This window comes from Theropithecus gelada, chromosome 10 (assembly GCF_003255815.1).
Source record: "Theropithecus gelada isolate Dixy chromosome 10, Tgel_1.0, whole genome shotgun sequence".
Lineage (NCBI taxonomy): Eukaryota > Metazoa > Chordata > Mammalia > Primates > Cercopithecidae > Theropithecus > Theropithecus gelada.
In genome coordinates, this window is record NC_037678.1 from 79,245,975 (window position 1) to 79,269,114 (window position 23,140).

General features: G+C 39.4%; 1 protein-coding gene across 1 annotated transcript in view; it reads right to left on the reverse strand.

The window, feature by feature from the left end:
- The window catches only part of HAO1 (hydroxyacid oxidase 1), a 60,578-nt gene that overhangs the window by 14,473 nt on the left and 22,965 nt on the right, over positions 1-23,140 (reverse strand). The window contains exon 4 of the mRNA XM_025399802.1: positions 8,753-8,928. Coding sequence (XP_025255587.1) covers positions 8,753-8,928 — 176 coding nt within the window. The remainder of the gene's footprint in view (positions 1-8,752; positions 8,929-23,140) is intronic.

The window sequence follows — 23,140 nt, forward strand, 5'->3', positions numbered from 1 at the left end:
TTCAGTCATTTCAGCAATCATGTTTTTAATCTTTGAGAGTTCTTTTTTATATTCAATTTTCCCTTTTTTAAAAAAAAATCAGAAGTCATTTTTCTAATCATTGGGAACTCTTCTTTATGCTCTAATTTTCTTTTCATGGCAGACTCTTCCTATTTATATATATATTTTCAACTTTTTTGAGTGTCTCATTTGGATGTTTTAAAGTTCCTTTTCTTGTTTCATCTCTTTTTCCTGGGATAAGCTTTTCTATAGATTCATCTTGATTTTTTATGTTTTGGTGTTTCTGATATGCCTAGTGATGCTAAATTTTCCATTTGTATTTAAGGAAGAAAGATTGAGGAACTGCCCTGTTTTGTAAATTAGTTTCATTCTTGCCAAGTCCTTGGCTGGAGTGGAAATTCTTTCTTGGAACTCTATGTAAGAAAACGCAGGGAATGTCAACTAAGAGGCAATTAGACTGTGAGTTCCTCAAGTGTCAGAATGAGGACAGCATCATGTCATATTGGAAATGTCACCCACCTATATTTCATCCCAGTCATTCATTCATTTCTTTAGAAAGGATCAGCTACTTTATTATTGAGAAGTCAGTGCCAAGTGTCCATTGTTGCATAAGAAGTAGACTGGGAGCAGGATTGCTGGCAGGCATGATCGCTTCCTATATTGATCTTCAGTCAGTCCCCTTGCATTTAGTCTTCACTACCCTCTCTGCCATCCTTGCAGACTATATACCTATAGCCTCTCAAGCATTCTATTACATAATCAACCCCTACGTCCTCTAGGATTTCCTGAAAGCCTATCTCAAGGTACAGTTTTCTGTATGTTTTCCTGCTATCAACATGCTTTCAAAAGTTTCCTAAAATTTCTCTGCTGTTTCTGTCCCTCATCCTCCTTTGCTTTGCTGTCATTAGTGTATACATATTTGCATTTCTGTACTTTAATTTCAATGGGGTCTTGGCTTTAATGAGAGGATTCATATGTACTCAGGCCATCATTTGAAACCAGAAGCCCAATACATTTTCATCTCAGACATATTTCATAAATGATTCCCTAAAGATAGGGCCTCAATGAACTACCATAGAACTTTCTGTGATAATAAAAATGTTCTAGATCTGTGCACTTCCATCATACAGTACCACTAGTCATGTAGACACTGACCAACTGAAATGCGGCAGTGTGACTAAGAAACTGGAATTTTGCCTTTATTTCATTTTAATTAACTTATATAGCCACATGCGGCTAGTGGCTGCCGTATTGCACAGCTCACCTTCAATGTTCCCATAAGTTTACCTATCCTAATAGACATAGCATGGTATTTATTTTTAAAACCTAGGTGTAGTCATAAATAACCTTAGTAAACAGTGTAAAATTACATTCTGAATTGCTATAGTTTGCTCTGGTTATCTAGTTATGTACATGATACTAAACTTCAAGTCAAATGTAAAAAAAAAAAAAAAACACTTAAAAAACATAGACAATGGTATTTTTTCAAACCTCATAATTGAGCATGTGTATAGTTCTCCAGTTTATATTCCTATGTCTGCCACCATGTAGCTACAACCTGCATTATGAGAAGTCAAATATTACCAGTAAACAGATCCTGTACAGGAGGAAGAAGTGATTCACTGTTTAGACTAAGTCATCGGACCACCTGGACTTAAATCCCACATCTGCTGCTTGCTTGCTGTGTAAGTGGCAAGTTACTTAACTTCTCTGTGCATTATGGTCCTAAGCCACAAAATGAGGATAGCGACCCATATATGATGAGCTTGTGGATTTAATGAGTTGAATGTGTGTTTAGAAAGTGCCCGACACATGTCGAACACTCAGATAAATATTAACTATTATTACTCTTTTCCTCTGATGGTGCAGGGAGTATAAACTAAGACGATGAGTAGGTGGAGAAAGATTTATTTGCAGGATGCATTTGGCAACTCTATTTGAGTTGTGTTTATAACAGTTTCATCCTAGTTGGGATTACAATGATAAAGTGCCTCCCATTTGAATTAAATGTTTCTTAAGTAACAGTCTGTTATCTGCCATCATTTCAAGTGGTTTTTTATATTCTGCAGGTAGTATTGGGAATATAGGGAGAAATGACAGAATGATTTGCTCAGAGGATAGGACTGTGAATTTCTAGAGAAGCAAAGACAATAAGGATAATTTATAACCAGACATAAGTCCCTTTTATTAGCTGCTTATGCAGTCTGGTCCACAGTTTTACGTTTTATTTTAACACAGAGAGAAAAGCAATTTTGCCTTAATGAAAGGGCCAAAATATTCCCACTTAGCAAAATGTTCGCGAATCTTGGATATTTTTATTAATTCTTAGAACTTAAGAGTGTGGCATTCCGTATTTGTGAATTTGCCATTAAGTACATTGATTGAGAAACACAGTCATCAATGGGCAGTGGCACTGTTTGCTATCTTACTAATATTTTATTTCCGTATTTAATTTAAAATATAAAAATGAAATGTAAGTACTCAAGATCTGAGCTCAGCCTTCAAACTCTTGGAGCTTTTGGTCTAGGAATCTATTCTGACTTAGAGGAGAGTAGTAACTAAATCCCAGACACATGACAGCAATTTTAAACACAATCCAGGAACATTAAATGAATTTTTTTAGAGTATCTTGAACAATGTATACAGGCATACCTTGTTTTATTGCACTTTGCTTTATAGCAATTTGCAGCTACTAAGTTTTCTAGAAATTGAAAATCACCACCCTGATCAGTTAGCAGCCATCAACATCTAGGAAAGACCCTCCACCAGCAAAAAGACGACAACTCACTGAAGGCTCAGATAATAATTAGCACTTTTTAGGAGTAAGGTATTTTTAATTAAGGTATATACAATGCTCTAGTGGCATTGTGGCAACCCTGCAACAAGCAAGTGTACCAGCACTATTTTTCTAACAGCATGTGCTTGCTTTGTATCCCTGTGTCACAGTTTGGTCATTCTCACCCTATTTCACACTTTTTCATTATTGTTACATCTGTTGCAGTGATCTGTGATTAGTGATCTTTGATGTTACTATTGTAATTGTTTGGGAGTACCATGAACCATCGCCTTTAAAATGTGGAACTCAATAAATATGTGTGTTCTGACTGCTCCACTCACTGGCCATTCGCCCATCTCTCTCCCTGTCCCCAGGCCTCGCTATTCCCTGAGAAGCAACAATATTGAAATCAGGCCAATTAATAACTCTACAATGGCTTCTAAGTGCTCAAGGAAGAGTCACATACCTCTCACTTTAAATTAAAAACCAGAAATTATTAAGCTTACTGAGAAAGGAATGTGAAAGGCCAAGACAGGACAAAAGCTAGGCTCCTTGTGCCAAACAGCTAAGTTGTGAATGCAAAGCAAAAGTTCTTAAAGGAAATTAAAGCTACTATGCTAATGAACACAGGAATGATAAGAAAGCAAAGCAGCCTTATTGCTAATAGGGAGAAAGTTTGAGTGGTCCGGATAGATGATCAAACCAGCCACCACACTCCCTTAAACCAAAGCCTAATCCAGAGCAACACCCTAACTCTCTTCAATTCTATAAAGACTGTGAGAGGTGAGGAACCTGCAGAAAAAAAGTTTGAAGCCAGCAGAGGTTGATTTCTGAGGTTTAAAGAAAGGAGCCATCTCCATAACATAAAAGTGCAAGATGAAGCAGCTGAGTGCTGATGGAAAAGCTGCAGCAAGTTATCCAGGAGATCTAGCTAGGAAAATTGATGGAGATGGCTACGTTGAACAATATATTTTCAATGTGGATGAAACAGGCTGTATGGTATCTTCTTCCAAACAAGCCTTCCTCATACTGGAAGAAGATGCCATCTAGGACTTTCATAGCTAGAGAGGAGAAGTCAATGCATGGCTTCAAAGTATAATCCAAAAATTTTACCAAATCTACTCTGCCTGTGCTCTATAAATAAAACAACAAAGTCTGGATGACTGCACATCTGTTTACAGCATGGTTAACTAAATATGTTAAACCCACTGTCGAGACCTGCTGCTCAGAAAAAAAAAAAAGATTTCTTTCAAAATATCACTGCTCACTGACAATGCACCTAGTGACTCATGAGCTCTGGTGGAAAAACACAAAAAGATTAATGTTTTTATGCCTGTTAACACAACCTCCACTCCATAGCCCATGGATCAAGGAGTAATTTTGACTTTCAAGTCTTATTAGTTAAGAAATATATTTCATAAGATTATAGATACTATAGTTAATGATTCCTCTGATGAATCTGAGCAACATTAATTGAAAACTTTTTGGAAAGGATTCATCATCCTAGATGCCATTAAGAACATTTGTGATTTGTGGGAGGAGGTCAAAATATCAACATTAACAGGAATTTGGACGATGTTGATTCCAGCCCTCATGGATGACTTTGAGGAGCTCAAGACTACGGTGAAGAAAGTCACTGCTGATGTGGCAGAAACAGTAACAGAACCGAATTAGATGTGGAGCCTGAAGCTGTGACTAAATTGCTGCAATCATGTGATAAAACTTAAATGAATGAAGAGTTTCTTCTTATCGATGAGCAAAGAAAGTGGTTTCTTGGGATGGAATCAACTCCTGGTGAAGATGCTGTGAACATTGCTGAAATAACAAAGGATTTAGAATATTACATAAACTTCACATATAAAGCAGCGGCAGTTTGAGAGGACTGACTCCAATGTTGAAAAAGTTGTACTGTGGGTAAAATGCTATCAAATAGCTTCTCATGATACGGAGAAATCTTTCCTAAAAGTAAAAGTTAATCAATGCATCAAACTTCCTTGACTTATTTTAAGAAGTCACCACAGCCACCCTAAACCTTCAGCAACCCCCACCCTGTTCAGTCAGTAGCCATCGACACCCAGAAAAGACCCTCCACCAGCAAAAAGACTACAACTTGCTGAAGGCTCAGATGATGATTAGCATTTTTTAGGAGTAACTTATTTTTTAAGTAAGGTATATACATTGTTTTTTAGGCATAACGCTATTGCACAAAATAGATTACAGTATAGCAAAAACATAACTTTCATAGGCACTGGGAAGACAAAAAATTTATGTGACTTGTTTTACCGTGGTGGTCTGGAACTGAATCCACAATGTCTCTGAGGTATGCCTGTATAAGAAGAGCTGACTAGAGAAAAGTTTCTCAGAAACACAAAACCACAATGGAAGTGAGACAGCCTAATTCAAAAAAAATTAAAAGAAAAAGAAAAAAACTCTAAAAAGCACTATGCTTTTGCTCAAAAAAGCCATTTGTTTGCTAGTGTGAGTTCTGACAAAGACCAAATCCTGTCTCAAGTACATGTTAGGAGCTTGCGTTGACATTCTCTAAGGTCAGTTAAACCACACACAGTAAGAGATTACATCTTCCATTCCAATTTGCATTCATTAAAATATAATTCTTAAAATGGTGGGACAGTCAGATGTTTGGTCTAGATCTTCACAGTTGCTCATGGCTTCATGTTCCTGCAAATATAATCTGCACTTTTCTGAAAAAGGAAAATGAAAGGATGGGTGACTCTTAGTCAACCCATGTGATTTCTGGATGAGGACCTGTGAAATGGAGAAAATTGGATTTCCCAGAACTGGTCCTGCCACTGCTCCCTTCTGATCCAAATTGAGCATATGTGTTACTTGGTGCAATTGTTGTCATAGAGATGATTCTTGTTTGTTAAATAAAAGAACCAAATGGTTACAGAAAACTAGACAATGTAAACTGTACATGTATAAATAAGTTATTTCCCTTTAAATGTCAAATGTCCCATCTCTACTTATCCTTTTTTTTTTTTAGCTTTCTCTAATTAGATAGACTCATAGTTTTCATCAAGAAGTTCAGTAAATAAATATTTGGACTATCTACTATGTGTAAAATGTCACAAAAACATTTAGAAACAAGCAAGAAATCCATATGGATGAGAAGAAAAGAGAGGTGGTGATGATGGTGGTAGTGGTGGTAATGGTGGTAGTGGTAGTGGTGGTCATGGTGGTGATGGGAGTGGTAGTGGTGGTAGTGGTGATAGTGGTGGTGGTGGTGCAGGTGGTGGTGGTTGTCTTGGTAATGGTGGTGTTGATGGTGGTTGTGGTTATGGTGCTGGTTGTGGTGGTGGTCATGGTGGTGATGGGAGTAGTGGTGGTGGTGGTGGTGATAATGGTGGTGGTGGAATGGTGGTTCCTGGTAACGGTGGTGTTGATGGTGGCTGTGGTCATGGTGATAATGGGATTGGTGGTGGTGGTAGTGGTGGTGGTTGTCCTGGTAATGGTGGTGTTGATGGTAGTTGTGGTTATGGTAGTGGTGGTGATGGTGGCAGTGGTGGTGGTTGTTCCCGGTAATGGTGGTGTTGACGGAGGTTGTGGTTATGGTGGTGGTGGTGGTCATGGTGGTAATGGGAGTGGTGATGGTGGTGATGGGAGTGGTAATGGTGATAGCAGTGGTGGTGGTTGTCCTGGTAATGGAGGTTGTGGTAGTGGTGGTGGTGGTGATGGTAGTGGCAGTGGTCCTAGCTAAAGTGATAACAGAATGAAGTTCTAGAAACCAAAATATTTTTCAACATAACATGTGATAGTAAATCTAATTCAATTGATTTGCATCATATCTTAGGGGACAAAGTTGTAGAAAATGATATACACTGGAAATCCTAAATTGAAAAGGTAGTTAAAAAATAAAATCACCTTTGTTCCTTATTCGAAACAATTATGGAACAAGACTAAAATTTTATTCTTCCCTAGTGTTTTAAAGCCAGATCCCCTGGGCCATCTCTGTGATTAACTGTCTTAATTTTCGAATTTAATTATACCTTCTCAGTCCCCTCCCTGCTATTACTCTAGGTCATCTCTACAATTATCTCTTTTCTGGGCAACAACAGTTCCTAAATGTCTTCCCTGACCACAATTTTGCCACCTCCATCCATTAGGTCCATTGTGCAAAGCATTATTTCTGTAAAATGCTTATTTGATGAAGTTGCTTCTCTGATCAAGACACTTCAGTGGTTCTCAGCCACTTTAAGGCCTATATTCTCTAAATGGCTTACATGTTTTATAAATTGTTATGCATAATTGCTTTATTCTGCCAGTACTTCAGTCTGAAATAGAGTCTATTGGCTTGCATGGCAAAACTCAAGCATCATCTTTCATTCTGAAAAGTGTTTTCTAACTCACTCTTATATTATTGTCCATATTCTTTTTTAAGCCATGCCCTTACATTGCACAGATTTCTATATAACATTTTATTGCACCCAAAATGCTTGCTTATATATCTGTCTCCTACAAGAATAGACTGTCTTTTCATCCAAGGATCTAAGATTGTTTTATTTTATAAAAATATTTTAGCACACAGTAATTACGATATTTATGGAATGAATGAGTGAGTGAATAAGAGAATGGATGAATGAATACATAAATGAATGGCACAGAACCTTCAGGTTAATATTATTTAGTCCCCACAGTTGAATGCGGCCACAGTAAGTAGCACTAGTAATCATGCATGACAACACGGATGCAAGTAAAGGAAGTGAAACCATTGTTTAAAGGTGTCTGTAAACCAAACCAATACATATTCATTGAAGTATAATCCACAGAAATTTTGAACTAGTACAATGATCAGTAGGAAACAGTGAACAATATTTTTAGAAGTACAGAATAATGTTTGAGATGATGGATATGCTAATTACCTGATTACTATACATTACAGGTATTGAAACATCACTATATGCTCTATGCATATGTACAACTATTATATATCGATTTTAAAAACTACTTTAATTTGTTTAAGCACAGAATAAGAACATCTGGATTTAAACATATCTCCACTACTTAAATGTTGCACTGGGCTTATTTCTTTTACTTTTATAAGCTCATTTCTTCAGACATAAAATTAAATAGTCAAAGTAGGTAGAACTTTATAAATAGAGACCACATGACTCAGACACGTTCAAGTAAAATCTATGAAAAAGTTTTGATTCAAAGTCATTTAATAGACATACACTAACGGACAGACTCTCATCCCAAAGTCACTTACTCAAACATTTCAGTTAAAAAAAAAGAAAAAAGAAAAAAGTTTTTGGCAGTTATCTATATAACCACACTAAAAAAAAAAAAAAAAATGTTTTCAAAGGCAAGAAAACATTTTTGTGGGTAAACACATTTACACTCCAAAATTATTATAGTCATTGGTACCTCCCTGTGGGATCTGAATATATGGGGATGCTGGAGGAAATAGTTAAGTTTCTTGTTACCCATGGCTTGATAATTGAGCATTTGACCATACTAGTCAGCCATTCTCTTCAGAGAGGTGATGTGGGTTTGACCACACTCAAAAATTAGTCCTAGCCATTTGTACTGGAGGGAACACAAGGAAAAGAGGGAAAGCTCTTAAAACAAGTCTGTCTGTCATAATATCTCCTTGGGGTTTCTCTTTGGTCCGAGAGCAGCTGTTGTAGCTTTCAGGTAAAGCAATGAACTCGTGATGTTCTACCAAGATCTTGCCAGGCTTCATGATTCAGTAACAGCTCTGAAATAAGGCAATGGCATCCCAATTCTTTGAAAAGGCTAACTTTCTACTTCATGAGAGTTTAGCTCTACTTCAGAATATTACCTAAGAATGAAGAAATATTTACTCACTGACATGAAAAGAGAGAATTGAGAGTTGGAATATCTCTCTCAATTTCCATGTTAATATTTCCTTGTTATTTTCCTTTAAGAATATGAAGACCATATCCACAAAGGATCATAAAATCTGTATGAATTCAAGTAGAGAAATAAACGAACCTCTCAAAATGCCCTTTGCAACAATTGGCAATGATGTCAGTCTTCTCAGCCATTTGATATCTTCCCAGCTGATAGATGGGTCTATCGCTTTAGCCACATATGCAGCAAGTCCACTGTCATCTCCAAAATTTTCCTCAGGAGAAAATGATAAAGTACTGGTTTCAAAATTTTTCATCCTAAAATAAGAAATGCATAAAACAAGAAATTTGCCAAAGTTAGAAATATCTTTCCAATGATTCATTCGATGAAAAATGTTACCCTTTTCAAATCAATTGGCTGTTCACTCCTCATTCATCTATAAGTCAATTAAGTCAATTGCATGCATATTTTCCATATTTTAATGTAGGACTCTAGACTAAATGTTATACACTAGTGGTCTTAATCAGTGACCTAAATTTTATTTTACATCTTAGGCTATGTTTATACAAACAAATGTGTTTCAAGGAAAAAAAATGTGTTCATATTCAAATATCCCTTTTTAAGCCAGTTTATAGGTATAGACAATAGAGTTGACACTATTTTTAGCCAGCAATGCAAATTAATCACAATTTTAAAAACATTTTTATGGTGCACTATAATTTACAAAGGGTTTCGTATACCAAAATTATCACGATTTTTCCTTAAAAGACTCTTAGAAAGTAACACTGATACTCTATGATTCCCATAGAAAATAAAAACAGAGGTACAAAATGAATTGCCTCAAATTAGAACTAGCTAATAGCAGTATTTGAGTTCCAATCTGGGTCCCTTGACTTTATTCCTAATTATATTCTCTTTGCTCAGATCTCAGTTTCCTCCTGGCTATTGCACCTGACCTCATGAAACCTTCCAATGCCCTTGTAGAAAATTCTAGAAGAGGTTGCAACTGCAGTAACAAGTGTTAACATGAATGTCTGTTGCCCCTTTAGACTCCTTCTTGCCCTGCTATTGCAGTATTGATGGTGGTGGTGGGCATGGGAGAAGTGGGAAGTGTTTCCCAGCAGATAAGTTGTCACCTCTTGCCTTTCCCTCCCCCTTTTAGTTGTTCTCTCTGAACCTCTCGGTCTGCTGACTCAAAACAAGTTTGACAAGGACATGAACTTTTCAATTATCAATACCTTCATTTCTCTGACAGTGGTTTTTTCTTGGTCCTGGGCCTGAGTCACCACCCACACAGCAGACTGGAAGCATTAGGGATGTTGAAGTGTAAATACCCCAGCTCCCTCACCCCTAGGTAGACTAACTCTGAGATAAATTCTGCCTAAGCTCCCAGAATTTTCCAGCAGGGTTAAGCTTCAGTTGCCCACAACTGTAGCTGTCTTGGTATTATGCCCTTTGTTCAATGCCTTCCCTCCTTTGCCTCACTTTCCTACTCCTCTAGCAGTATTCCCTTCACCTTCCCTATAAACTACTTGCACTGAAATCACAGGCTCACAGCCTGCTTCTAGGAGAACCCAAACTGAGACAAAGTACCACTGAGTTGCTTCCTTCCCGTATGTCTATTTTTGTTGACCCAGCTTAGCCCAGTATTTCTCTAACTCACCTCTAAGATTCTGCAGCTGGCTTCCCCTGTGCCTGAGGTCTTTTCTCTTGACCTAATATCCTGGCTAGACTTTGGCAGTTCCCCACTCTAGGGGCAATGTCTTTTCAGCCTGCAGCTGTGACTGCTAGCTGGATGGATGACTTCAGGATACACAATAGAATCATTCCTGTGACTTATCTGCCCACAGCCCCAAATCCAGTTGTAAAATTCTTCTCCTGAAAGATTGTTTTTGAATAATGACAGTGACCGGACTCACCTTGCTCTTCTGCATACTATTAATTCCCCTACCAGTCAATCTCCTTTTTTTGGGGGTCAAAGTATAGTGGTATGTATATCGATCTCTGGCTTAGTCCTATCTCTTTCTTCCCCTCCACCAGTTCTGTCATTAAATGTAGAGAAGATCATGGAGCCATATAAAAATTTATATATCGGCCAGGCGCAGTGGCTCATGCCTATAGTCCCAGCACTTTGGGAGGCCAAGGTGGGCAGATCATCTGAGGTCAGGAGTTCAAGACCAGCCTGGACAACATGGTGAAACCCAGTCTCTACTAAAATTTCAGAAAAATTAGCTAGGTGTAGTGGTGGGCGCCTGTAATCCCAGCTACTTGGGAGACTGAGGCATGAGAATCACTTGAACTCAGGAGGGGGAGGTTGCAGTGAGCCGACATCATGCCACTGCACTCCAGATTAGGCAACAAAGTGAGACTCCATCACAAAAAAAAAAAAAAAAAAAAAAAAAAAATTGTATATCATACTAGAAGAATCTAGGCACAATCATGACTTCCTTTAATAGAAAACTATGATTTTTTACACTTTAGTGTATTTTAGCTAACATAACTGGTTATGTAGCTTGGGTGGCATATATTATCACAAAGATATGAACATTCATATCCCATATAACTCAATTCAAGCTATTAACAAAGTTTTCTCAATAAGGATTGAATAGTTAGTCCTATAGTTTCACGGACTCAGATGGCCATTGAAGATCATAGAAAATTTCAGTGAGTCATATGGATGCCCATCTAGTTGTTGGCCTTTGGTGGGGATTTTAGCTGAAATGCCTGGACTTCCTTTTTATTTAAATCAAACCACTTAGGGTTGTACGTTATATCATAGTCCTTGGTCTTCTGTGGTCACCCTAATTTGAATAAAGCTAACCACTGGTCAATAAACATATCCTGAGGGGCGGAGCAAGATGGCCGAATAGGAGCAGCTCCAGTCTTCAACTCCCAGCGCCAGCGACACAGAAGACCGGTGATTTCGGCATTTTCAACTGAGGTACTGGGTTCATCTCACTGGGGAGTGCCGGACGATCGGTACTGGTCAGCTGCTGCAGCCCGACCAGCGAGAGCTGAAGCAGGGCGAGGCATTGCCTCACCTGAGAAGCGCAAGGGGGAAGGGAATCCCTTTTCCTAGCCAGGGGAACTGAGACACACAACACCTGGAGAATCGGGTAACTCCCACCCCAATACTGCGCTTTGAGCAAACAGGCACACCAGGAGATCATATCCCACACCTGGCCAGGAGGGTCCCACACCCACGGAGCCTCCCTCATTGCTATTACAGCAGTCTGTGATCTACCGGCAAGGCAGCAGCGAGGCTGGGGGAGGGGCGCCCGCCATTGCTGAGGCTTAAGTAGGTAAACAAAGCTGCTGGGAAGCTCGAACTGGGTGGAGCTCACAGCAGCTCAAGGAAACCTGCCTGTCTCTGTAGACTCCACCTCTGGGGGCAGGGCACAGAAAACAATAACAAAGCAGCAGACACCTCTGCAGACGCAAACGACTCTGTCTGACAGCTTTGAAGAGAGCAGTGGATCTCCCAACACGGAGGTTGAGATCTGAGAAGGGACAGACTCCCTGCTCAAGCGGGTCCCTGACCCCTGAGTAGCCTAACTGGGAGACATCCCCCACTAGGGGCAGTCTGACACCCCACACCTCACAGGGTGGAGTACACCCCTGAGAGGAAGCTTCCAAAGCAAGAATCAGACAGGTACACTTGCTGTTCAGAAATATTCTATCTTCTGCAGCCTCTGCTGCTGTTACCCAGGCAAACAGGGTCTGGAGTGGACCTCAAGCAATCTCCAACAGACCTACAGCTGAGGGTCCTGACTGTTAGAAGGAAAACTATCAAACAGGAAGGACACCTACACCAAAACCCCATCAGTACATCACCATCATCAAAGACCAGAGGCAGATAAAACCACAAAGATGGGGAAAAAGCAGGGCAGAAAAGCTGGAAATTCAAAAAACAAGAGCGCATCTCCCCCGGCAAAGGAGCGCAGCTCATCGCCAGCAACGGATCAAAGCTGGACGGAGAATGACTTTGACGAGATGAGAGAAGAAGGCTTCAGTCCATCAAATTTCTCAGAGCTAAAGGAGGAATTACGTACCCAGCGCAAAGAAACTAAAAATCTTGAAAAAAAAGTGGAAGAATTGACGGCTAGACTAATTAATGCAGAGAAGGTCATAAACGAAATGAAAGAGATGAAAACCATGACACGAGAAATACGTGACAAATGCACAAGCTTCAGTAACCGACTCGATCAACTGGAAGAAAGAGTATCAGCAATTGAGGATCAAATGAATGAAATGAAGCGAGAAGAGAAACCAAAAGAAAAAAGAAGAAAAAGAAATGAACAAAGCCTGCAAGAAGTATGGGATTATGTAAAAAGACCAAATCTACGTCTGATTGGGGTGCCTGAAAGTGAGGGGGAAAATGGAACCAAGTTGGAAAACACTCTTCAGGATATCATCCAGGAGAACTTCCCCAACCTAGTAGGGCAGGCCAACATTCAAATCCAGGAAATACAGAGAACGCCACAAAGATACTCCTCGAGAAGAGCAACTCCAAGACACATAATTTCCAGATTCACCAAAGTTGAAATGAAGGAAAAAATCTTAAGGGCAGCCAGAGAGAAAGGTCGGGTTACCCACAAAGGGAAGCCCATCAGACTCACAGCAGATCTCTCGGCAGAAACTCTCCAAGCCAGAAGAGAGTGGGGGCCAATATTCAACATTCTTAAAGAAAAGAATTTTAAACCCAGAATTTCATATCCAGCCAAACTAAGTTTCATAAGTGAAGGAGAAATAAAATCCTTTACAGATAAGCAAATGCTTAGAGATTTTGTCACCACTAGGCCTGCCTTACAAGAGACCCTGAAGGAAGCACTCAACATGGAAAGGAACAACCGGTACCAGCCATCTCAAAAACATGCCAAAATGTAAAGACCATCGAGGCTAAGAAGAAACTGCATCAACTAATGAGCAAAATAACCAGTTAATATCATAATGGCAGGATCAAGTTCACACATAACAATCTTAACCTTAAATGTAAATGGACTAAATGCTCCAATTAAGAGACACAGACTGGCAAACTGGATAAAGAGTCAAGACCCATCAGTCTGCTGTATTCAGGAGACCCATCTCACACGCAGAGACATACATAGGCTCAAAATAAAGGGATGGAGGAAGATTTACCAAGCAAATGGAGAACAAAAAAAAGCGGGGGTTGCAATACTAGTCTCTGATAAAACAGACTTTAAACCATCAAAGATCAAAAGAGACAAAGAAGGCCATTACATAATGGTAAAGGGATCAATTCAACAGGAAGAGCTAACTATCCTAAATATATATGCACCCAATACAGGAGCACCCAGATTCATAAAGCAAGTCCTTAGAGACTTACAAAGAGACTTAGACTCCCATACAATAATAATGGGAGACTTCAACACTCCATTGTCAACATTAGACAGATCAACGAGACAGAAAGTTAACAAGGATATCCAGGAATTGAACTCATCTCTGCAGCAAGCAGACCTAATAGACATCTATAGAACTCTCCACCCCAAATCAACAGAATATACATTCTTCTCAGCACCACATCGTACTTATTCCAAAATTGACCACGTAATTGGAAGTAAAGCACTCCTCAGCAAATGTACAAGAACAGAAATTATAACAAACTGTCTCTCAGACCACAGTGCAATCAAACTAGAACTCAGGACTAAGAAACTCAATCAAAACCGCTCAACTACATGGAAACTGAACAACCTGCTCCTGAATGACTACTGGGTACATAACGAAATGAAGGCAGAAATAAAGATGTTCTTTGAAACCAATGAGAACAAAGATAGAACATACCAGAATCTCTGGGACACATTTAAAGCAGTGTGTAGAGGGAAATTTATAGCACTAAATGCCCACAAGAGAAAGCAGGAAAGATCTAAAACTGACACTCTAACATCGCAATTAAAAGAACTAGAGAAGCAAGAGCAAACACATTCGAAAGCTAGCAGAAGGCTAGAAATAACTAAGATCAGAGCAGAACTGAAGGAGATAGAGACACAAAAAACCCTCCAAAAAATCAATGAATCCAGGAGTTGGTTTTTTGAAAAGATCAACAAAATTGACAGACCACTAGCAAGACTAATAAAGAAGAAAAGAGAGAAGAATCAAATCGACGCAATTAAAAATGAAAAAGGGGATATCACCACCGACCCCACAGAAATACAAACTACCATCAGAGAATACTATAAACACCTCTACGCAAATAAACTGGAAAATCTAGAAGAAATGGATAATTTCCTGGACACTTACACTCTTCCAAGACTAAACCAGGAAGAAGTTGAATCCCTGAATAGACCAATAGCAGGCTCTGAAATTGAGGCAACAATTAATAGCCTACCAACCAAAAAAAGTCCAGGACCAGATGGATTCACAGCTGAATTCTACCAGAGGTACAAGGAGGAGTTGGTACCATTCCTTCTGAAACTATTCCAATCAATAGAAAAAGAGGGAATCCTCCCTAACTCATTTTATGAGGCCAACATCATCCTGATACCAAAGCCTGGCAGAGATACAACAAAAAAAGAGAATTTTAGACCAATATCCCTGATGAACATCGATGCAAAAATCCTCAATAAAATACTGGCAAACCGGATTCAGCAACACATCAAAAAGCTTATCCACCATGATCAAGTGGGCTTCATCCCTGGGATGCAAGGCTGGTTCAACATTCGCAAATCAATAAACATAATCCAGCATATAAACAGAACCAAAGACAAGAACCACATGATTATTTCAATAGATGCAGAAAAGGCTTTTGACAAAATTCAACAGCCCTTCATGCTAAAAACGCTCAATAAATTCGGTATTGATGGAACGTACCTCAAAATAATAAGAGCTATTTATGACAAACCCACAGCCAATATCATACTGAATGGGCAAAAACTGGAAAAATTCCCTTTGAAAACTGGCACAAGACAGGGATGCCCTCTCTCACCACTCCTATTCAACATAGTGTTGGAAGTTCTGGCTAGGGCAATCAGGCAAGAGAAAGAAATCAAGGGTATTCAGTTAGGAAAAGAAGAAGTCAAATTGTCCCTCTTTGCAGATGACATGATTGTATATTTAGAAAACCCCATTGTCTCAGCCCAAAATCTCCTTAAGCTGATAAGCAACTTCAGCAAAGTCTCAGGATACAAAATTAATGTGCAAAAATCACAAGCATTCTTATACACTAGTAACAGACAAACAGAGAGCCAAATCATGAATGAACTTCCATTCACAATTGCTTCAAAGAGAATCAAATACCTAGGAATCCAACTTACAAGGGATGTAAAGGACCTCTTCAAGGAGAACTACAAACCACTGCTCAGTGAAATAAAAGAGGACACAAACAAATGGAAGAACATACCATGCTCATGGATAGGAAGAATCAATATTGTGAAAATGGCCATACTGCCCAAGGTAATTTATAGATTCAATGCCATCCCCATCAAGCTACCAATGAGTTTCTTCACAGAATTGGAAAAAACTGCTTTAAAGTTCATATGGAACCAAAAAAGAGCCCGCATCTCCAAGACAATCCTAAGTCAAAAGAACAAAGCTGGAGGCATCACGCTACCTGACTTCAAACTATACTACAAGGCTACAGTAACCAAAACAGCATGGTACTGGTACCAAAACAGAGATATAGACCAATGGAACAGAACAGAGTCCTCAGAAATAATACCACACATCTACAGCCATCTGATCTTTGACAAACCTGAGAGAAACAAGAAATGGGGAAAGGATTCCCTATTTAATAAATGGTGCTGGGAAAATTGGCTAGCCATAAGTAGAAAGCTGAAACTGGATCCTTTCCTTACTCCTTATACGAAAATTAATTCAAGATGGATTAGAGACTTAAATGTTAGACCTAATACCATAAAAATCCTAGAGGAAAACCTAGGTAGTACCATTCAGGACATAGGCATGGGCAAAGACTTCATGTCTAAAACACCAAAAGCAACGGCAGCAAAAGCCAAAATTGACAAATGGGATCTCATTAAACTAAAGAGCTTCTGCACAGCAAAAGAAACTACCATCAGAGTGAACAGGCAACCTACAGAATGGGAGAAAATTTTTGCAATCTACTCATCTGACAAAGGGCTAATATCCAGAACCTACAAAGAACTCCAACAAATTTACAAGAAAAAAACAAACAACCCCATCAAAAAGTGGGCAAAGGATATGAATAGACATTTCTCAAAAGAAGACATTCATACAGCCAACAAACACATGAAAAAATGCTCATCATCACTGGCCATCAGAGAAATGCAAATCAAAACCACAATGAGATACCATCTCACACCAGTTAGAATGGCGATCATTCAAAAGTCAGGAAACAACAGGTGCTGGAGAGGATGTGGAGAAATAGGAACACTTTTACACTGTTGGTGGAATTGTAAACTAGTTCAACCATTATGGAAAACAGTATGGCGATTCCTCAAGGATCTAGAACTAGATGTACCATATGACCCAGCCATCCCATTACTGGGTATATACCCAAAGGATTATAAATTATGCTGCTATAAAGACACATGCACACGTATGTTTATTGCAGCACTATTCACAATAGCAAAGACTTGGAATCAACCCAAATGTCCATCAGTGACAGATTGGATTAAGAAAATGTGGCATATATACACCATGGAATACTATGCAGCCATAAAAAAGGATGAGTTTGTGTCCTTTGTAGGGACATGGATGCAGCTGGAATCCATCATTCTTAGCAAACTATCACAAGAACAGAAAACCAAACACCGCATGTTCTCACTCATAGGTGGGAACTGAACAATGAGATCACTTGGACTCGGGAAGGGGAACATCACACACCGGGGCCTATCATGGGGAGGGGGGCGGGGGGAGGGATTGCATTGGGAGTTATACCTGATGTAAATGACGAGTTGATGGGTGCAGCACACCAACAAGGCACAAGTATACATATGTAACAAACCTGCACGTTATGCACATGTACCCTACAACTTACAGTATAATAATAATAAATAAATTAAAAAAAAATAAAATAAAATAAACATATCCTTATCATGGAGACCTACTTCATTACTTACAGATGATTAAATGATAATAAATTCCAAACCTTTAAATAATATTGTTAATAAGAAAAAGTCCGATCTGTCTATCCCATAGCAAGACCAGGAAAAGAAAAAGAAAAACATCTGTATGTGTATATAGTCTGCATGGCACCCCACCCCCATCCCAAACAAGCTCCAGTGTTTCAGCAGGGGTGGGGTGAAAGGGTGAAATGGATAGGAAAAAACAGAAACATGGATAAAATTATATAAATAACTGTTGTTATTCTTGGATGGTGAAATGCGGATCAACACTTGAATGAATGTTGCCTTACAGAAATTTCAGTGCACAATGAAGCCTTGTTGTTACTCTGAAACTTTGTTCAAAGTCAGAAGCCAAGAAAAAGTTTTCAGATATCTTGACAGAGACCCACGATGGAGTGTTTTACCAAGAGCTCCGAAAGAAACCTCCATGAATGCTATTTTTATTCGGATTATGACATATATATATAAATGCTTAAAGTGGCTTTTGATAACCAAAGTATTCCATTTTGTAAGGAAAAAAGGGGCGAAATCAAAATAATAACATGATTACTTAGGGCTTAATTCTCCAAATCCTGATCTGTTTAATGACGCAAAGGTAAGAAACAAGATTTCTTCTTTGTAAGGTACTCATTATCTCTTGAGTGACACTCAAATATACTTTTTAATATAGAAGTTGTTTTAGCTGTTAGTAATTTAGCATCATAAAAATAGTAACAACTGCTAATGTAAGTTAAACATTATTAAATAACCAATAGTAACACTAATAATCACGAATATTGAGTAATACATAATATTATGTATTATAAGTATTGATAATGCAGCATTAAAGATAAAGCCACATAATTCTGTCTTGGGAAACGAAAAAATAAAATGACCAATAGAGGCTACAGTATCAACACAATATGAAAAGAAAGAGATTGAAAGAGGGGCTCATAAATACAGACACTGATACCTGGGCCACCAGCCTTTAATTCTGTGGTTAGGAGAATACTTGTGTTGAGAACACAGCCCTGGTAATTGCTTCCTCAATGTGGCCGCTAGAAGAAGGTTCAGGGAATGAATTTTGAGTTCAAATCCTGGTTCAGCCTCTTGCTAGTTATGTTACATTGGGAAAATCTTGTATGCTCTAGTACATTTTGTTGATTGAGTCAAAAATTACTTGTTGAGCATCTACTACGTGCCAGTGTTTTCAATGTTTAAGATATATCAATAAATATCAAAACAGTTGAGAATCCCTGCCCATGGTAAACATCATCAATAAGTAAATTACAAAGTGTATCAGCACATAAGCACTATACAAAGTCAAGAAAAAAGTAAAGCAGATTAAGAGACTCAAAATCAAACTTTAAGTATGTTTGGTAACCAGTATTGGCAAAATTGAGACGCTACCTTGAGGAGGAAATTAGTAGAACTGTGTTTGTGGTTATTTGTTACAACAACAATGAGAATAACATGAAGGCATTATATTACAGTTCCAAATGTCAGAAGTCTAAAATGAGTCTCACTGGACCAAACTCAAGATATCAATAGGGCTGCATTTCTTCCGGAGAATCTAGGGGAAGCCCTATTCCCATGTCTTTTCCAGCTTCTAGATACCCCCTGCTTTCCCTGGCTCCTGACCACATCATTCCAACCTCTACCTCTGTCATTTCGTCTCTTTCTCTGACTCTGACACTCTTGCTTCCTTCCCTCTTATAAGGACCCTTTTAATGACATCAAGCCTACTGAGATAAAACAGGAAAAATCCTCCCACCTCAAGCCCCTTAAGTTAATCACATCTGCAAAGTCCATTTTGCCACGTAAAGGAACAGGTTCCAGGGATTCATTTTCCTGCTATACTTATGGATGGGAATGATTTCCTAACCAAAAATTTAAGAGGCTATTATGCCATTTAAGAGGCTATTGTGCCAAGTCTTCCACTGACCTCTCTCCCTGCCCCTCCCCCCACCCTGTTATTCTGCTCATATTTGCATCTCTACCATCAGTTTTTATTGTGGCTTCCCAATATAGAGACATGTATACCCATTCCTAACGTCAAGACTCAATGGAAGCGAGGTTATCAGTCATGCGTGGATTCTGGGAATTACTGTTACAGGCAGAGGGAACAGCCAGGGCAAAGGCCCCGGGGTTCCAGCATGCCTGGCATATTGAAGGAACAGCAGGGAAGCCAGAGTGGAAGAGTAGATGAGGATGTGAGTGCTAGGCAGTGAGGCAGAGGTCATGGAGACCTATTCACATTGAGTCTACTTTAAGGCAGGCCACTTTCATCATGAGAGACCTGAGAAGACAGTGGCAGGCCAATCTATTTCAGTATGATATATTCTGGCTACTGTGATCAATAAATCACTTCTGGACACCGGGCGCGGTGGCTCACGCCTGTAATCCCAGCACTTTGGGAGGCCGAGGCAGGCGGATCACGAGGTCAGGAGATCGAGGCCATCCTGGCTAACACGGTGAAACCCCGTCTCTACTAAAAATACAAAAAAATTAGCCGGGCGTGGTGGCGGGCACCTGTAGTCCCAGCTACTCAGGAGGCTGAGGCAGGAGAATGGCGTGAACCCGGGAGGCGGAGCTTGCAGTGAGCTGAGATCCGGCCACTGCACTCCAGCCTGGGCGACAGAGCGAGACTCCGTCTTAAATAAATAAATAAATAAATAAATAAATAAATAAATAAATCACTTCTGGGCTTAAGAAAACATGTCACTGGGCAAATCATAGAAAGGGTAAGTGTCATGATTTACCTTGATCTTAGTCAATGATCAGAAATTACTTTTCTTCTCTATAAACTGCCTTGGCACTGCACTGAAGGGCCAAATCTTAATTCAGGGTAAATGAACCATCTCCGTGGGGATATGGAGAAAGAAAAAGTTTCTGCCCCAAAGCCTCAGGAATCAGTCTACTGAACTGGTTTCATTCCTTGCTTCTTCCAAGAGCAGATGAGAAGTCTCCTTACTCCCTCTCAGTTTCAGGAACCCCCGTGCCATTAATAATGTATACACATGCATGTGTTTTGCATATGGACCAAGCAGAGACTACCAAACCTCTGAACTCTTGCTGGGCTCAGATGCCAAGAGTCGGGACCCTCCCCCACACCCGGGCAGAGGAAGTAACAAGGGCTGGAAGGAGCCATGCTTTACAGGCTCATTCTCCTCTGGATTTCCTGCCTCCCTTGCCTGCCAAACCTCACTTATGAAAAGCCAGGCTTCACCTTCTGTGAGTCAGGTCAGTTGCGGAAAGAAACCGATTTCATATCAGGCTATAACAGATGAGCTTTTCGGGTGTATGTGGCCTCAGGCGGAAGCCTGGACCTCCCATTAGCGTGCTCTGCCTTTGAGAGCTGAATGTGGACCACTGAGGAACTGACCAGAAGGCACTGGCCTACTCCGAAGTCCACTAGGACAAACAACGCCAATGTGCACTCTGAGGGGCTGGGGTACACCCAGCTGTGGGGTGTTTCCCGTCTTCCCTATAACCTGGATGTGTTGCTCATTATTTGATCATCTTCAGACCGGAGATGTGACAAGCTAGGAAGCCGCAGCCAGTTCCATGCACACCGACAGCTGAAAAGGGTCTTTGTTTCATGGCCCTTCACGTCATCTGGGAAGGAGCCCAGGAGCAAAAGAAAAGGGGGGAAAGCAAATCAACCTTCCCGCCACTCACGGGGTAGCCCCAGCCGTGAAGAAGCAAGAGGTACCAGCCAGAATTAACAACTGTGTCATCCCCACCCCATCTAAGTAGATGCCTCTGTGAAACACATTTTGCTATCCAGAGCAAGAAAGCATGTCTTAAGTTAAAAACAAAACAAAAAACCTTACTGTACTTATTATTGTTGTTACTATTGTTAGTAGTAGTAGTATTAAGAGATGGAGGAAAAGGAAGAACAAATTCCTTTTCAAATGGCCAAGGGGAAATAATGAGGAATGTTTCCTGTCAGAAACCTCGATAGCGGGAAACTATTTAGAAAGTCTTTAAAAAAAAAAAAAAAGTAATCAAAATAGAGAAATAATGTAAATATGGGTTTCATATTGGGGGAATTTGAATCCCTCAGCTTTCTGATGAATTTGGCAAGGAATAAGACTATGTCAGAGGCTTTTGTTTTTGTTCTCTTTAAACACGGGGTGTTTAGGTAACCCTGAGTCTGGGATATGTGGAACAGTTTTATTGGCAAGTTTGGCAGGGAGAGCACTTTCTTTTTCTGTCATTGGCCTAATCCTGGTGCCACATACAGAAATAATATCCTAAACTGGCCTGGTAGTAACAGGGAGGTAACATCACACAGCTAATTCACACATGGCTCAACAGCAAGATTTTATGCACAGTAGTTTATTCTCACATAGGTACATACACAGTAAAACTATGTGAAACTTACACAAGGCCATGCTCCAACTTCCATGGTGAGATACACTCTGCAGTCACTGTAATGGATATGAAATTCCAGGCGAATATGAATTTGATTTTGGATCTTTTCATTTTTGAATATTTTGGAAGAGCAAACACAGTAAACCTGTGGCTTCTTTCGTCTTTTATCTTTTTTCAATCTTGCTAGCCCTAGGTTGTTTTTTCTTTTTCTTTTTTTTTCAAATACAATTCAAACATAGACAGAATAAGTAAGGGCCTCTGTGGTATGAGATCTGGGAACCCAGAAAGATATTCCTCATAATCTTACATATTCTGATGGATGCTGTAGGAGTCCATCATAAAAATGTCCTCCATTAAAACTAAGATTTTGATCCATTTTCAAATACTTATAGGGCTGAGGGACATAATACATCCATATGAAAAATCCAAGAGCACATTTTGGTGGAAACTAAAGGAAGGAAAACATGATGGGGAAAAGAGGTGTATAGCTTAAGGAGGTTTGGGTCTTTCCCAGAGACTTCCGCTCAGTTTCCAGCTTTGACTCAAGATGATTGTAATCCCAAAATACTACCAGGAAATAGATAATAATTCACTGCTTGTGAACAGGGTGAATGAATGACCTGATGAAACCATTATAGTTCAACATCAGATTATGTGATACATTGTTTTTGCTAAGATGAATGATTTGAGTGAATAAATGAATGAATCTTGACCTATGGACAAACCACAGTGAAAGGAATATTGCTGAAAGAAGAAGTAGACAATGAGGGATCAAAGATGTGGCTTTTTAAAATCTCCATTATTTTTTCTTTCTTTAATCTTCTTATCCTTAGATGTTCCATGTACAATTAAAAATAAAATGTAAAGGTGGCTCTTTGACTTTAACAGAGAAATAGGGCACCAGGATGATCTTAATAAACTGTTGCTTGGGCAAAATTAAGTATCTTCCATCTGTAGAGCAATTCATACTTCCTAAAGCCAAAGGCCTTAATGCACTCTGGTCTGAAAACTTATTTTGACTTTTGTAAGTATAGAGGCCATTTCTGTTTCTGTTGTGTAGCTCAAAAAAGTGACATCTACAAAAGGGATTTGATTAGCTGAAGATTAA